Source organism: Rhincodon typus, chromosome 1 (genome assembly GCF_021869965.1).
Source record: "Rhincodon typus isolate 14 chromosome 1, sRhiTyp1.1, whole genome shotgun sequence".
Taxonomy (NCBI): domain Eukaryota; kingdom Metazoa; phylum Chordata; class Chondrichthyes; order Orectolobiformes; family Rhincodontidae; genus Rhincodon; species Rhincodon typus.
Window position 1 is genome coordinate 39,289,603 of NC_063332.1, and position 17,197 is coordinate 39,306,799.

At 42.3% G+C, this 17,197-nt stretch overlaps 1 protein-coding gene across 1 annotated transcript in view; it reads right to left on the reverse strand.

The window, feature by feature from the left end:
• The window catches only part of il11ra (interleukin 11 receptor, alpha), a 48,875-nt gene extending 47,361 nt beyond the window's left edge, over window positions 1–1,514 (reverse strand). Inside the window, exon 1 of the mRNA XM_048602449.1 lies at window positions 1,352–1,514. Coding sequence (XP_048458406.1) covers window positions 1,352–1,436 — 85 coding nt within the window. The 5' untranslated portion in view covers window positions 1,437–1,514. The remainder of the gene's footprint in view (window positions 1–1,351) is intronic.
• Between the last annotated feature and the right edge of the window lie 15,683 nt (window positions 1,515–17,197).

Below are 17,197 nucleotides of genomic sequence, written 5' to 3' on the forward strand. Positions count from 1 at the left end.
CATATAGAAAGTTTGTAGTACCTGATAGAACATAAGCTTGTAAAGCAGTTATTAGGTTTCCAAGTTACTTGATAAGATATGCATCGAAAGGTTACTTTATTTATCCGAACAATTTGGTACATAGGGCAGTTTCAAGACTAAGATCTGGTCAGTCAGGACTGAGAAGCATACACATGTTTTCAAGGAGTTGTGAATCTTTAGAATTCCCCACCTTAGTGGGTTGTGGGGCTTCCATTGTTTGAATATCTTTAACAGTCCAGGTAGACTGATTTTTGGTGACTTAGGGAATCCCGGGCGAGTGGGCTGGAAAGTGGGCTTGAGGCCATAGATCAGCCGTGATCACATTTAATGGCAGAGGAGAGTTCATCTGACATATGGCCTATGCCTGCTCCAGTTTTTTACAATCTAGTTTAGGTGATCTGGAATTAAGACCCGGCTCATACTGTTTTGTAATCAGAAGCACGTAGGTGTGCAAAGATGGCCTCAGATGATTCTGCACAAAAGTACCTGTCCTCCAGAGCATTGATCAGACTGGTAAATATCCTACCATGTGAGGATTCTTTGGGTAACATAACCCAATACACCACAGCATATTACAGAGCATAATTAGGCTCTTTTGCATGCAGCTTTGATAGACATATGAATAATTTCAACCACTGAAGATGTCTGGTATGTTTCGTTGCCTGTACCATGATTTGAGTTGTAGGAGATCAAAGGAACAAGACAACAGCGAAGTGTTTTGGATCTAATTTAGTATTGAAGTAACACTAAAATGGATTGCCAAGCTGATTTATTCTGCAACATATGATTTAGAATCGTGAACTGAGGCAGTGTAAAATAAATATTCTAGGTGTAAGCCTGATGAGCTCATTTTTTGTCTGAAAGTTTACCTGCAGGCCAATAAAGGAAAACAGTAAAATATTTCCAGAATAATTTTAATTATTTTAGAGTGCTGCTGCCCCATTTGTATGTAGACACCTTGGATATACATTACTAAAAATGCAGTACATTTAAATAAGAATACCAATTAACTCAATTAATTATATGGCTATATAGCAAAACTAAACTTGAAGTTTTAGCACAACTGTCACATATTAAACAGAAAACCAATTTGCAACAGGGTAACTCAGTATGCTCATACACAAAATGTTTTAATCAACACCTTAATGCTGTTTAAATAATTTTAACCATTATTCCCAAGAGAAACCTTAAAACGTTATTACCTGCAATTGGAAGTTACTCATCCCGTAGATTTTTTTTTTATGAATTGAACTGTAACATCCACTGCAGTAGTCTCTTACAAGTTTTATAAGCAATATCAGATATTGGATGAATCTTTAGTTTGACTTACATCCAAGTTTTAGTTGGGTCCAGTGCAACAATCTTCCAGTCTCATCATGGCAACTGTAATTTCCTTCCATTGACAAGTTTGCCATCGACAAAACAAGACTTCCATTTTGTCCTTTCAAATTGTTAGTTAAGGTCACAAGGGTCCCATTAACCTTCCATTGAATAATTCTGTTGGTAAAGTCACATGCTGTAAGAATAATTCAGTGCATGCATAAAACCTCAATAAAATGATGTTTAACTCTCAAATAATCGGGATTCATCAGGGTCCTGAAAATTCACAATTTTATTTCAATGTTTCATTTCTACACATTTTTCTTTTTATGCTGAAAATACTGTCCTCTTCTAGATGTTTCCAAAAGAATTATATAATTCTAACTGCACTAAAATAGTAAAACTTGTTTATGTGGCACTTTTACTTCTCCGAGGAAGCTGCTGTAGTGATAACAAAATTAGTTATCTCTCTATTCCAACATCTTGAAAAGGTTTGTGAGCTGTTCTGAATTCTGTAGATTCTTCAACCCATGTACATATTTTCACTTGCCCTATTCTCTCTTCATCTCTATAAAGGTAAAGGGATGAAAGGATTATTCTTCAAATTTACTACTTAGGAGCCAGATCTTGATGTCAGACTATATCCAATGCCTGTCTGAATTTCTAGTGCAATCTAAGAAGAGGAATGTGATCAAAATGAGCAGGAAAGAAATCAGAGATAGTAGGAACTGCAGATGCTGGAGAATCCGAGACAACAAGGTGCAGGGCTGGATGAACACAGCAGGCCAAGCAGCATCCCTCCCACCCACGGCCTCCAACCTCATCGTTCCCCAACCTCGCACTGCCCGCTTCTATCTCCTTCCCAAAATCCACAAACCTGAATGCCCTGGTCGACCCATTGTCTCTGCCTGCTCCTGCCCCACCGAACTTATCTCCAACTATCTCGACTCCATTTTCTCCCCCTTGGTCCAGGAACTCCCTACCTATGTCCGTGACACCACCCACGCCCTCCACCTCCTCCAGAACTTCCAATTCCCCGGTCCCCAACACCTCATCTTTACCATGGACGTCCAGTCCCTCTACACCTGCATTCCCCATGCAGATGGCCTTAAGGCCCTCCGCTTCTTCCTGTCCCGCAGGCCCGACCAGTCCCCCTCCACTGACACCCTCATCCGCTTAGCCGAACTCGTCCTCACACTCAACAACTTCTCTTTCAATTCCTCCCACTTCCTACAGACAAAGGGGGTAGCCATGGGTACCCGCATGGGCCCAAGCTACGCCTGCCTCTTTGTAGGTTACGTGGAACAATCCCTCTTCCGTACCTACACCGGCCCTAAACCCCACCTCTTCCTCCGTTACATTGATGACTGTATCGGTGCCGCCTCGTGCTCCCACGAGGAGCTCGAACAGTTCATACACTTCACTAACACCTTCCACCCCAACCTTAAGTTTACCTGGACCATCTCTAACACCTCTCTCCCCTTCCTGGACCTCTCTGTCTCCATATCGGGCAACCACCTCGAAACCGATATTCATTTCAAGCCCACCGACTCCCACAGCTACCTAGAATACTCCTCCTCCCACCCACCTTCCTGCAAAAATGCTATCCCCTATTCCCAATTCCTTCGCCTCCGCCGCATCTGCTCCCAGGATGAGGCATTCCACTCCCGTACATCTCAGTTGTCCTCGTTTTTCAAGGACCGTAACTTCCCCTCCTCGGTGGTCGAGAACGCCCTCAACCGTGTCTCCCACATCTCCCGCACCTCATCCCTCACACCCCGTCCACGCAATAAAAACCAAAAAAGAATCCCCCTCGTCCTCACGTACCACCCCACCAACCTCCGGATCCAACGCATCATCCTCCGACACTTCCGCCATCTGCAATCCGACCCCACCACCAAAGACATCTTTCCCTCCCCACCCTTATCTGCTTTCCGGAGGGACCACTCTCTCCGTGACTCCCTTGTCCGCTCCACACTCCCCTCCAGCCCCACCACACCCGGCACTTTTCCCTGCAACCGCAGGAAGTGCTACACCTGCCCCCATACCTCCTCCCTCACCCCCATCCCAGGCCCCAAGAAGACTTTCCACATCAAGCAGATGTTCACCTGCACATCTGCCAATGTGGTATACTGCATCCGCTGTACCCGGTGTGGCTTCCTCTACATCGGGGAAACCAAGCGGAGACTCGGGGACCGCTTTGCAGAACACTTACGCTCGGTTCGCAACAAACAACTGCACCTCCCAGTCGCGAACCATTTCAACTCCCCCTCCCATTCCTCAGACGACATGTCCATCCTGGGCCTCCTGCAGTGCCACAACGATGCCACCTGAAGGTTGCAGGAACAGCAACTCATATTCCGCTTGGGAACCCTGCAGCCCAATGGTATCAATGTGGATTTCACAAGTTTCAAAATCTCCCCTCCCCCTACCGCATCCCAAAACCAGTCCAGCTCGTCCCTGCCTCCCTAACCTGTTCTTCCTCCCACCTATACCCTCCTCCCACCTCAAGCCACACCTCCATCTCCTACTGACCAACCTCATCCCGCCCCCTTGACCTGTCCGTCCTCCCTGGACTGACCTAGCCCCTTCCTAACTCCCTACCTACACTCACCTTTACTGGCTCCATCCCCGCCTCTTCGACCTGTTTGTTTCCTCTCCACCTATCCTCTCCTCTATCCCCCTTCTATCCGCCTCCCACTCTCTCCCTATTTATTTCAAAACCCCCTTCCCCTCCCCCTTTTCTGATGAAGGGTCTAGGCCTGAAACGTCAGCCTCTCTGCTCCTATGATGCTGCTTGGCCTGCTGTGTTCATCCAGCCCTGCACCTTGTTGTCTCAGATTCTCCAGCATCTGCAGTTCCTACTATCTCTATCCTTGGAAATATATTGGCATTTCTTTAATGGCCTGTGTCATAATTCTGTAAGTCTCCTTCTAATGGCTTTGTGGGTCTAACTACAACCAATGGACTGCTGTGGTTCAAGAAGGTAACCCCCCACCTTCTGCTCAAGGGCAACCAGGGATGTGACCACACTTATCATGTTGGAGGGTCCTCTGTCAAACTGGTGCTGAATTCCTCTGTGTTCCTTGATATTGAACATAGGCATTGTGGAGCACCAGGTGATGACTAAGACTTTCCAATTTTCTGCATCTTCCCATCAAAGTCCTTCCCAGCAGTAGTACTAACTTGCCAGTGACCTGACCCTACAACACACTAGTTCCTGCATGATCTTTCTCTTCCACTCCAGCTGCTGTGCACTTGTGTCCAGTATTTCACTATGTGTAGATTCCTCCTGTATCCTAGCTTCCAAAATATGTGTCAGTAGGTGGAACTTTCCTTTCGGGAATACAAGTTCAACAGTGATTGCAGAACCTCTGCTTAGGGACAGATTGGCTTCTGTAATTACAAGATTGTCGCCATATTACATATGCATGCACAGAAAGCATGGTGCATCTTGTAGCTAAGGTGAGCAGGATGTTGATGCCACCACCATTATCTTAAAGGGTCAAAGTCTTGTTTTATGAGATATGTCTCACAGTTTTTTTTTTATTAACTCACAGGATGTGGATATCTTTGGCTCGGCCAACATTTATTGCCAGATCCGAATTGCCTGGAGGGCAATATCAACCACATTGCTGTGATTCTGGAGTCACATGTCATCCAGACCAGGTGAAGATAACAGGTTTTCTTCCCTAAAAGACGTTAGTTAACCAGATGGGTTTTTCTGATAATTGGCAATGGTTTCATGGTCATCATTAGACCCTTAATTTCAGATTCTTCTTCGCCAGCTGCTGCACCTGCATGCTTACCACACTGGTGTGCTAGGGGTAGCAGCTGGCCCGAGTTGACTGGAGGGAGATCCTAACAGGGAAAATGGTGGTGAGGCAATGGCAAGATTTTCTGGGTGTAATTTGGGAGGTACAGCAGAAATTCATCCTAAGGAAGAAGAAACATGTTAAGGGGAAATTGAAGCAGCCATGGCTGACAAGGGAAGTCAGGGACAGCGTAAAAGCGAAAAAAAAAGCATAGAAAGTGGTGAAAATTAGTGAGAAGCCAGAGGATTGCGAAGCCTTTTAAAACCAGCAGAAGATAACTAAAACAAAAGGGGGAGAATACGAAATATAAGGGTAAATTAGCTCATAATATAAAAGAACAGTGCAAGAGTTTTTAAATATCTAGTAGCTAACAGAGAGAGTGGACTGTGGGAAAATGAGGCTGGAGAAATAGTAATGGGGAACAAAGAAATGGCAGAGGAACTGAATAGATACTTTGCATCTGTTTTCATGGTGGAAGAAACCAAAAGCACACTAGAACTTTTAGAGAGTCGGGGCAAAGGTGAAGGTAGTGGCCATCATTAAGGAGAAGGTGCTGGCGAAGCTGAAAGGTCTGAAGGTGGAAAAGATCACTCAGACCAAATGGATTACACCCCAGAGTTTTGAAGGTGATAGCTGAGGAAATTGTAGAGGCATTGATGGTGATTTTTCAGGAATCACTGGAGTCAGGGAGAATCTGAGAGGACTGATATATAGCTAATGTAACACCATTGTTTAAGAGGGGAGAAAGGTAGAAGACAGAACTATAGACCAGACTTCAGTCATTGGGAAGATCTTAGGGTTCATTATTAAGGATGAGATTGCAGAGTACTTGGAAGTGCATGGGTCAGCATGGCTTCATCAAGGGGAGGTCATACCTGACAAATCTTAGAATTTTTTAAGGAGGTAACGAGCAAGTTAGGCGAAGGAAAGCTAGTGGATGTGATCTATTGGGATTTCTTGAAGGCCTTTAACAAGTTGCCACACAGGGGCTGCTTAATAAGAGCCCATGGTATTAGGTGCAAATTACTGGCGTGGGTAGAGGATTGGCTTCCTGGCAAAAGGTAGAGAGTGGAGATAAAGGGGCTTTATTGGGATGGCAGCTAGTGATTGTGGAATTCTACAGAGGCCACTGTTGGGACAACAACTATTCATGTTATACATTAATGAGCTGGATAAAGGAATGGAGGGCATTGTTGCTGAGTTTGTAGATGAGACAACGATAAGTGGAAAGACAGGTAGTGTTGAGGAAGCGGGGAGGCTGCAAAAGGACTGGACAGGCTAGGAGAGTGGGCAAAGAAGTGTCAGATGGAATACAATGTGTGAAAGTGTGACAGTGTGCACTTTATTGGGAAGACTAAAGGTGTAGACTATTTTCGAAACAGGGAAAGGCTTCGGAAATCTGAAGCACAAAGGGACTTGTAAGTCCTAGTTCAGGATTCTCTTAAGATTAACATGCAGGTTCAGTTGGCAGTTAGGAAGGCAAATATAATGTTAGCATTTATTTCAAGAGGGCTAGAATACAAGAGCAGAGATGTACTGCTGAGTCTGTATAAGATTCTGGTCAGAACGCATTTGGAATATTATAAGCAGTTTCATGCCCTGTTTCTAAGGAGGCATGATGGCTCAGTGGTTAGCACTGCTGCCTCACAGCGCCAGGCAGCTGAGTGCGATAGCCTTGGGTAACTGTCTGTGAGGAATTTGCACATTCTTCCAGTGTGTGCGTGGAATTCCTTCCCGTAGGCCAAAGATGTGCAGGTTAGGTGGATTGACCATACTAAATTGCCCATAGTTATCCAAGGATGTTCAGGCTAGGTGGATTAACTATGGAAAATGCAGGGTTACAGGAATAGGGTAGGGGAATGCGTCTGGATGGGATGCTGTTCGGAAGGTCCATGTGACTTGATGGGCCAAATGGTCTGGTAAGCTGGCCTTTTAATGAATATGCATGACATGTAAAATCATGCAAGTGGGTTTCCCAATGCTTGTCATCTGGAAACTCAACCCGCCCGTAGTTTGAAAAAATCAGTTATAAACTTTTAATAATCAGAAATCTGATTTTTGGCCTCTTGTCCTGTTCGGTTTCCCAAACAACCTTGCTCTGCACTTGTTGCACAGCAGCAACACAATATTTCACCCAGTATTTGAGCTTGTGGCTGTGAACTTCAGATTGAGCAACAATATCTCTTCCTGCACTTACTAAGTAGCTGCCAAATCGTGGATGTCCAAAATGAGTAAAGGACAAATTTCTTGCTACCCCATCTACGGCCTCTCAGTCAGAAAGGATGGAGGGATACGGGAAAACAGGATGACGGGAGAATTAGGCTGCAGATACCCTCATCATTGAGCACTTCAGTAACTCAGTGGCCACAGCTTCAGTGATGCCACTGTCAATGATTGCTGGTACTATCTCCTCCATGAGCATTAGAACATGTAGGCATGCTTGTTCTCCCCTCTGGTATTATGCTGCTGCCCGTGGCTGTACAGGACATTCTTCTGCAGGAAAGATTATTCAGCAATACGTGATTGTTATATATGAATAGTTGCAGTACGTGCAAGCTGTGAATTGTGGATGTGAGACATAACTAGTGCTAAGTATGTGAACATGAGGCAAAGCATATGAAGTGTAAGATTGTCCTGATTGACAGAAATTATTCACGGGTGGAGTGTGGTGAATTGAGCAGTGAGTGAGGCTAGTGAAGATGGTAAAAAAAAACACCATCTGAAAACAAGCTGACTCAACTCAACAATTTGAGCATAATCATTAAACTTCTTATGCACTCCATCCAGATTCGAGTTGGTGGAAGGCTATTGACCTGTATTTTTCTAGCATTTTCTGATTTTACTTTGGAAACAGCATTTCTAGCATGGACCTCTGCAACTTCTTGTTCCCACTGAACATTTATCTGGAGGGCCTTCTGCTCCCTGTGAGAGAGGATCTGTCTTTTCTTGTCACTTATTTCAGTAAAGTCACCAGTGAATTATTTTTAAAACACCTTGGCACACATTCTGCTGCATGTTCAGCCATTAATCAGTCTTTACATGACATAAAGATGGGTGGGCAGCTGAATAGTGAGGAGGATTTGTAGATGCTTCAGTGTGATTTGGTCAAGTTGAGTGTATGGAAAAGTGCTTGGAAGAGGAAATATGAGGATAAATGTGAAGTTTTGCTTTGGTAGCAAAACCAGGAAAAGAGATTATTATCTGAATGGCGATTGATTGGGAAAGGGGTAGGTGCAATGAGGTCTGGGTGTCCTAGTACACCAGTGTGGTAAGCATGCAGGTGCAGCAGCTGGCGAAGAAGGGTACTGAGGAAGGCTCACTGGACTCAAAACGTTAATTTCAATTTCTCTTTACAGATGCTGCCAGACCTGCTGAGCTTTTCCAGCAACTTCTGTTTTTGTTTCTGATCTGCAGTTCTTTCGATTTTTATTTATCTGGCTAAGAAAGCTGTCGAAGAAGTATTTTGGCCTTCATAGCAAGAGAGCTTGAGTACAGGGGCAGGGATGTCTTGCTGCATACATACAGGGCCTTGGCGAGAACTCCTCTGGAGTATTGTGTACAGTTTTGGCTTCCTTTTCTGAGGAAGGATGATCTGGCTGTTCAGGGAGTGCAACAAAGTCTGATTCCTGGGATGGCACGACTGATGCATGAAGAAGGATTATATTGGGAAGGATGATATTCATTTGAATTTCAAAGGATGAAGGGGGAATCTCATAGAAACCTATAATATTCTAACAGGACTGAACAGGATAAATGCAGGAAGATGTTTCTGATAACTGGGGAGTCCAGAACCAGGTGTCACAGTCTAAGAATAGAGGGTAATCCAGTTAGGACTGAGATGAGGAGAAATTTCTTCACCCAGAGAGTGGCTATCCTGTGGAAATCTCTACAGATTTAATGCCAAATCATTGAATGTTTTTAGAATAGAGTTGGAAATATGGGCAAAAAGGGAACAACATACAGAGTGGATGATCAACCATGATTGTACGGAATGGCGGAGCAGGCTCAAACAATCAATTAGACTATGCCTGCTCCTATTTTCTATGATTATCTATTTTACAGAACAGAATATGGTTTATGAAGTATCCCACCACCACTTCTTGCCACAATTCACTTCCTTTTATGTGCCTTTAAGTAGTGATACCAATTAATGATATGTGGACTCTTAGTGATGTTTGAAGTTCATCAAGAGCATGAGTCATATTCAGGCCATTGGCAATCATGTAAAACAGCAGGCAACATGGATTTCACATGAAGTGCAATGAGAGATTTGTTGGATCATTGTTCTTCAGGATCCCATGGTTGTTTTCAGGTCTTACCGAATGCAATTCTCAATTTGTCTTCAACATATCCTTGCTGGCCTGCCCTGGATTAAGAAAGCTTTTCAAAATGCTGAATAATTTCATTCTGAATTGTGGAAGTTTGCAGACTGCTGTAGTAATTGACCATCTAAGTGAGAGGAAGGGGACTAGGCAGCAGAAGAGTGGCATTACACAGAGGAGTTTGAGAGACTAAGGCAAGTTTGAGAGACAGAAGCAAGTGTGATTCAAACATTGCAGAGTAATAGGCATCTGAGAAAATGACTGGGATTGGATGCACTGGTAACGATCATCTGGAACAGACTACAGTTGTCACGACTATCTGAATATTCTCAATCCTTCAGAAGAAGGTTAGAAGCATCTCTTGAACACTGTATTTGTGATGAGGTTTGACAAAGTTCACCAAAGTCCAACACTGGCACCTTGACATCATGATGGGTTGGAGGGGAGGTAATTAGAAACAGTCTAAGAAAATTGTTATTTCATGTCAGAGAAGTGGTTTTGTTTCCTCAAACCCATTAGCCTTAAAAATACTGATACAGTATTGTTTAAGATGGTCAAACTAAATTTAATAGCAAAAACATGATCAAACACGTATCAGACTTAATGTGATCAAGCTTAATGTTGCGCTTATATTAAATAAGCATTTATACCAGAAAAGATTTATGTAACAATGTTCGAGTTCTGAAGTAGGATCACTGGACCCGAATGCTAACTCTGCGTTCCATCCACAGATGCTGCCAGACCTGCTTTTCCCAGCAGTTCCTGATTTTGTTTCAGTTTTCCAGCATCTGCGGTCCTTTGTTTTATTTTTATGTAACAATCTTCGCTGTTTGTTACTATAGACCCTGCCCAATTGCACTGTGGAGAAAAAAGTAGGATAAAATAACACTATTATTTAAATGTTGTGAATTGTAACTTCTTTTTCTGGATGCTGGATATCTGCAAATTCTGGATTAGGTCAGTGCAGGGCATTGATTGGAAATCAGCTTGTCTGGGTGGGCTGAGTGTTGAGCCAACTTGTATTCAGAAAAACTCCCAAGTGCTTCTTGAAGCCAGCAGTTTCAGTGAAGAAAATGTTAAAAATGACTCTTTTGGTCTAGACTCCTCCAGCCACATTGTAACCTCTTCAGAGACATTGCCAAAGTTTTGTTGACCACATCTGAACCATTCACACAATGAGGATGAAAAGATTACCATAAGATGTGTGAGGGTTGCAGGTAGCAGTGGGGAAGTAATTCAAATTAGGAAGGCTGTTAATTTTTTTGCCATATGTGCATTGTATTAAAACTTTGTTTCCTTGGATTGATCCTGCTTTTACAAAATAGTCAAGTTTGCAGAATTTTTCAGGCAAGCTGCCATACCAAACACAAATGTTGTTCATCACTTTGCTTCTGGTCCTTGAGACTGATTAGTTTTCACCCACACAATTATGTAACAGTACATCCAAAAGTTTGGAATGCTCAACTTGACAAGTTGCATGCATAGGAGCTAAAGACGGTTTCTACCACTGTTTGTGCCTCATTGCTGAGATCCAAATTGGCTAGCCTTGAATTTGGGTACTGTGATGTATAATTAACTTTCACTCATTCAAGGTAATACATGACAAATTTGTGCTGCCTGCTCATTTGAATGATTAATGCATATATTACATATTAATAAGTTTATTGGCTGAACGTATCAACAGAGGGCCGATATATCATTAAGATACACTGCCCCACATAGCCCTATAGCTATCAACCAAGGTAAGAATATTACCCAAAGATAGTGTGACACAATCACTAGCATTATAATTTTGTCGGCCAAAGTTGCGCATAATTGTGCCCAAGTTCAAGATTAGCCATGATTCTATTAAATGGTGAAATGGGCTCAGTGGGATATGTAGTCTTCTACTGTATTCACAGTTCCTGGTAAAGGTAAAAATCACCATAGTCTCACTAGAAAAATTGATGGTGATATTAACCTGAGAGTTATCACACCTCAGTTGAAGGGCATGTGGGACCTTTATAGTGACCTCAGCAGGTATGGGAATTGAACTTATGCTGTTGGTATCACTCATCAGCCATCCAGCCAACTGAGATAAATGACAATCGATCCAACAGCCTTGGCAGCTTTTACAGACAGAAAGTTCCCACTAAACATTGCGCAAAAATGTGCTTCCTGACATCATCCTTGAATAGCCTTGCTCAAATTTTACCAACACTATCCCACAGTATTTCTTTCTGAAATAACTGGAGAAAGCTATTATCAATGTTTATTTTATGTGATAGCTCTACTATTAAAGATATAAATCAACTCTTGACACCTGAGTTCCAATGCTAAGAGAAATGGACATTGTAAAAATAATAAGCTTAGGCCTGCAGTTAAACTGAAAGGACAAATGAACATGTGAAGTTGATTTAAGACAAACAATGATGAAAAATACTCAACAGATGAGACAGCAAATATGAACAGAAACAGTGATAACATTTCACGTCAATGATCTTTCATTGGGACTAAAGAGAAATAGGAATGTATGACATTTTAAACCAGTTAAAGGGGAAGGGGTAGGATGGGCAAGTTAGAAGGGCTAGGATATGATGGAGACTAACTAACAAAGGATTTCATAATGCAACAACCAGGAAGAGCACTAATGAATATCGCAAAAGAAAGATAGTGTCCAAATGAGGCATAAGTTGCTACACAAATACCACCTAACTGCAACATGAAAGGATTTTTAAAAATAAAATTCAGCCCAGTATCATTTAAAAAATAATTTATAAATCATTATGAGAGGCATGGATAAGTTGAACAGCAAGGGCCTTTTATCTAGGGTGGGGGAGTTCAAAACAAGGGGGCATATTCTAAGGTGAAAAGAGAAAGTTTTAAAAAGGACATGAGGGGCAACTTTTTTAGATAGAGAGAGCATGATATGTGGAATAAACTACCAGAGGAAGTGTTAGATGTTACCACAGTCACATCATGTAAAAGACATTTGGATAAAAACACAAATAGGAAAGGTTTGGAGTGATATGGGCCAAATGCAGGCAAGTGGGACAACTTTAGTTTGGGAACATGGTCAGCATGGACTAGTTGAACTGAAGGGTCTGTTTACATCCTGTACAGCTCTGTGACTCTATCATTGACTGGTGCATTCTCCATGGCAAGGCCCCTGTAATGTTTGTACTAATCTGTAAGACAAAAAAATTTCCTCAAATTGTGTCTCTTACAGTAATACACAAGGTCCGGACGACTAATGACAACTTTTTATTGAGCTGTAAAAGGGTACATTCTATCCATGACACGATCATCCCATAGGAAAAACCAGTCAATCAAACCAGTTCCATCACCCAATCAGATCATATTTGATTTACAAGTCAAGACCCAGCATACAATAAAGTCATTGCAAGAAAGACGAGAAAAATACATTTCTCCTGGATAAGCTGAGCACTAACAAATTTCCAATAAAATCGGTACATGGATTGGGAGTAAGAAAGATTATTAACAGTGGTGGTGATTCTTTACTAACTTCAAGGTCTGAGCTAAGGGTGATAAGCAAAATTAGTTTGTATGATAAGCATGGAATTAATTTTACCATTGATTTGAAATTGCTAATATACAGCTTTGAGCAAGGTCCAATAGTGGGTTCTCCTCTTGGAGTAGGAAGTCAGAGTGTTTTTTTAATGTACTTCATAGAGTCCCTACAGTGTGGAAGCAGGCCATTTGGCACATTGGGCCCACACCAACTCCTTGAAGATCATCCCACCCAGACCCATACCCCTACATTTCCCATGGCCAATTCACCAAACCTGCACATCTTTAGACCATGGGAGGAAACCAGAATACCCAAAACAAACCCATGGAGAATGTGCAAACACCACACAAACAGTTGCCTAAAACTGGAATTGAACCCAAACCCCTGGTATCCTGAGGCAGCATTGCTAACCGCTAAGCCACCATCCTGCTCTAAAAAGCTCTGCATACTCCAACCTAATTAAAGTGTCAAGAAACAAAAGGTTCTTATTTTAAGTTTGTTTTTGAGTTTAGTTAGGATTAAGCACTGTCAGTATTAAGACATTGCAGTAGATCTTTTCCTAGAGTAACAGTAAATGACCAACGTAGGTGATTTAAGATGCCAAGATAAATTTAGCTGAGTTGTTATGATATCAGTTTCTCATTTGGAACTGGAACTCACTTAACTGAAAGTGTCAAACTGTTACACAGCATGCTGACACAAAAAGATATATCCTGCATCAACATTTCCCAACTTGTGGCTGAATTCCGTTGAAAAACAAAACTCTTTCATTACACTGACTAACCAACACATGGCTGGCTGACCCCTAAAGTACTACATTTTCCTGCCAAATTTAGAACAATTCCTGCCAATTTCACATTCTTGTTAATCTTATGATTTTTAGCTTAGAATATCGGATATTTTAACCAATCCTTGAATGGTCAAGTTCCTCAGCTTTAATACTGTTCAAAACACGTACAAAATAAACAATGGAAATAGATTATCAGGTCCATTTGATTTGGAAATCCTTTACTGTATCCTGCTGCTTCTGAAATTATATTAGGTTTCATTCCCTCCTCTACCAGAACGAAAAACAACTTATAGGAGAAATCTGACGTGATGAAATGAAGTTTCATCTTAACTAAAACAATTTCCAACAGAATTAACGTAGGACAATGAAAGTTCTTTAACTATTACTCGTTCACCATGTCCATCATGGAGTCACAGATATCTACAGGTGTTCAGCCCCTTGCATCCGCACTGGTCAAAAATAATTTCCTATTTTAATCCCTTATAGGTCTTCCTGTCACAAATACACATCTAAATACTTCTTAAATGTTATGAGGGTTTTGGTGTCTACAGCCTGGGCTTACAGGCAGTGAGTTTCAGATTCCCACCATCCTCTGGGTGAAAATGTCATTCCTCACATTTCTTCTGAACCTTCTGCTCCCTACCTGAAGTCTATGCACCCAGTCGTTGATCCGTCCATCGAAGGGAAATGTTTCTTCCGGTCTACTCTATCTATACCCCTCATAATTTCTTACATGTCAACCTGTCCTCCTTAATCTCTTCTGCTCTTAAGAAAATAACCCCAGTCTACCCAATCTCTCTTCATTACTGAAACTGCAGACTAGCCAACATCCTGATAAATCTCTCTGAACCCTTTTTCCCAAATCACTGGAAAGTATTATAGCACTAAAAAAAAGAGCTAGCTCAGGCTAAAACAAAACAAAATATTGGTCATCATGCAACAGCTTCTCAGGGTACAGTCCATGGGTCACCTACAGCAGGCACCCCTTGTTGACAGACATTCACATCTGATAATTGCCAATCCTTCAGGATCCGAATTGTATCTCTCCAATCCAGTTGCAGTATGCTTAGAAAGCGTGGGCCTGCATTTTAAGCGCACTGGCAGCTAGCATTAAAAGTCTGCTGCATGAACACTTTGCATGCATACACGGGCACCCAGCTCACAGGCTGATCAGGTATATCTCAGGGCTGCTAGTTTGTACTTAGTGCCCATCTGTAAGTTAGACCATCCATGCATTGCCTTGTCTTTTCATGCACTACCATGTCTTTGAGTGTGTTGATGATTTAGGCAGAACCTAAAATCTAACAATATTGCTGCATTGACATACTCTTTTGCACAGTCAGTGGGGATTTGTAGGGGTGGAACTTCATGCCATATGGCATACCAAGACATCAGTAAGCTTCACATGGTCAGAAGAAGAGATCATATGCAGAATGAGACATAGCTGGAGTGAATATATAGCTCAGGGAATTTGGAGGCACCGAGGGAATTCAGTGCAGAGAGGAAGAGGTACTTTTTGCTTGCTTTTCTTTCGCTCATAGATTGTAAGGTTTTTTTTAACAGGATAATTGAAGCCGAGGATCAGAGGCCCAGCACAAAAGAGTGACATCAGAGGTAAACCATAAATTAACTGTTCGGTGATAGCTACTAATTTGACTATCTATTATAAGTTAGTTCCAGGTTGAAGGTAAATGGGGGAAATATTTATAGGCTACAAACTAAAAGACCAATACACAATTTTTAAAAAATTAAATTAGGAATTAAGTAACTAAAATAGAGATGCCAGGCCAGGTGATGTGTTATAACTGCATGATGTGGGAGCTGGTGGACTGCATTGTAGTTCACAGTGACCACATCTATAGCAAGTGTTATAACAAGGTGTAGAGCTGGATGAACACAGCAGGCCCAGCAGCATCATAGGAGCAGGAAGGCTGACGTGTCGGGCCTAGACCCTTCATAAGAAACTCCAGCGCAGAGTTGGTAAACTGGAATCTGAGCTTTGAATATTGTGACAGATCAGGGTGGGGAAGAGTTACCTGGCCGCTGTGTTTCAGGAGGCAGTCACTACCCCTTAGATTAACTATGTCGAATTTAGTCAGTGGTCAGGAAAGTGTGACTATGAGCAAGGCAGGTCGAAAGATCTAAGAGGAAGTGCTCAAGGAGACTCAGCCCTTGACCTTGTCCAACAGGTTTGAGATTCTTGTTCCCTGTGTGGATGAGAATGGGAGCTGAAGGGAGGATGAGCAAACTGACCACAGCACCATAGTACAGGGAGCCATTAAAGAGGAGTGGGAAAAGAGAAATGTAGTTGTAATTGGCGATTATATAGTCAGGGGAAGAAACACTCTTCTCTGTGGCCAGGATTGAGAGTCCCGAAGGCTGTGTTGCCAGCCTGATGTACAGCAATTGCCACTCTGAACAATTCATAGCAAGTGCCTTGCAAATTATTAAAGTGAATGTGATCACTTTTAAGGAGAACTTCACAGTGTCCTTGAAGATTTTTCTTTGTGCTTCCTGGAACATTGGCCATTTGAGAGTTTGCATTTTCAGATGAAACAGAACCTGAGGGGGGAGCTAATTTTTGGCCATCTGGACATTGTGTCCAGCCCATTGAAGCTGCTTTATGCAGGAGAGTTGCTGAATTCTGGCTTCAAGAAAGATACCAGGATTTATTTGATGATCATTCCATTGAATCTGGAAGATTTGGTAGAGGGATTATTGATAGAATTTCTCTAATGTATTTATACGTCACTCATACAGTTTGTGTCTTGTGCAGTACAGGAGTTTAGTGATGACATCTACTCTGTACACAAAGGCTTTTGCTGACTTGTGGAGGCCTTTGCTGTCAAATACTCACTTGTAGAAGGTAGCATTGATGCAACTGATCCAGTGTTGGATTTCATTGATGATGTTGACCTTTTGAGAGATGTGACTGCTAAGGTATGGGAAGTATCTAAAGTATTGGGCGACACAAAGTGAACATATGAGAAGATCCCTGCAGCGTTGAAGCTGAGGGGTGACCATATATGAAATCATGAGTGGCATGGATAGGGTGAATGGCCAATGTCATTTTCCTAAGCTGGGGGTGTCCAAAACTAGAGGACATGGGGTTTACGGTGAGAGGGAAAGATTTTTTCAGGACTTAAGGGGTAACTTTTCACACAGAGGGTGGTGCATGTATGGAATGACCTGCCAGAGGAAGTGGTGGAGGCAGGTACAATTACAACATTTAAAAGGCATCTGGATGGGTATGTGAATAGGAAGGATTTAGAGGGATATGGGCCAAATGCTGCCAAATTGGACTAGGTCAGAATGAGATGTCTGGTTGGTGCAGATGAGTTGGACTGATGAGCTTCTGTGCTGTATGACTCTAAGTTGTATAAGTGTACCCCAAGATTACAATTTGAAATCTTTACCT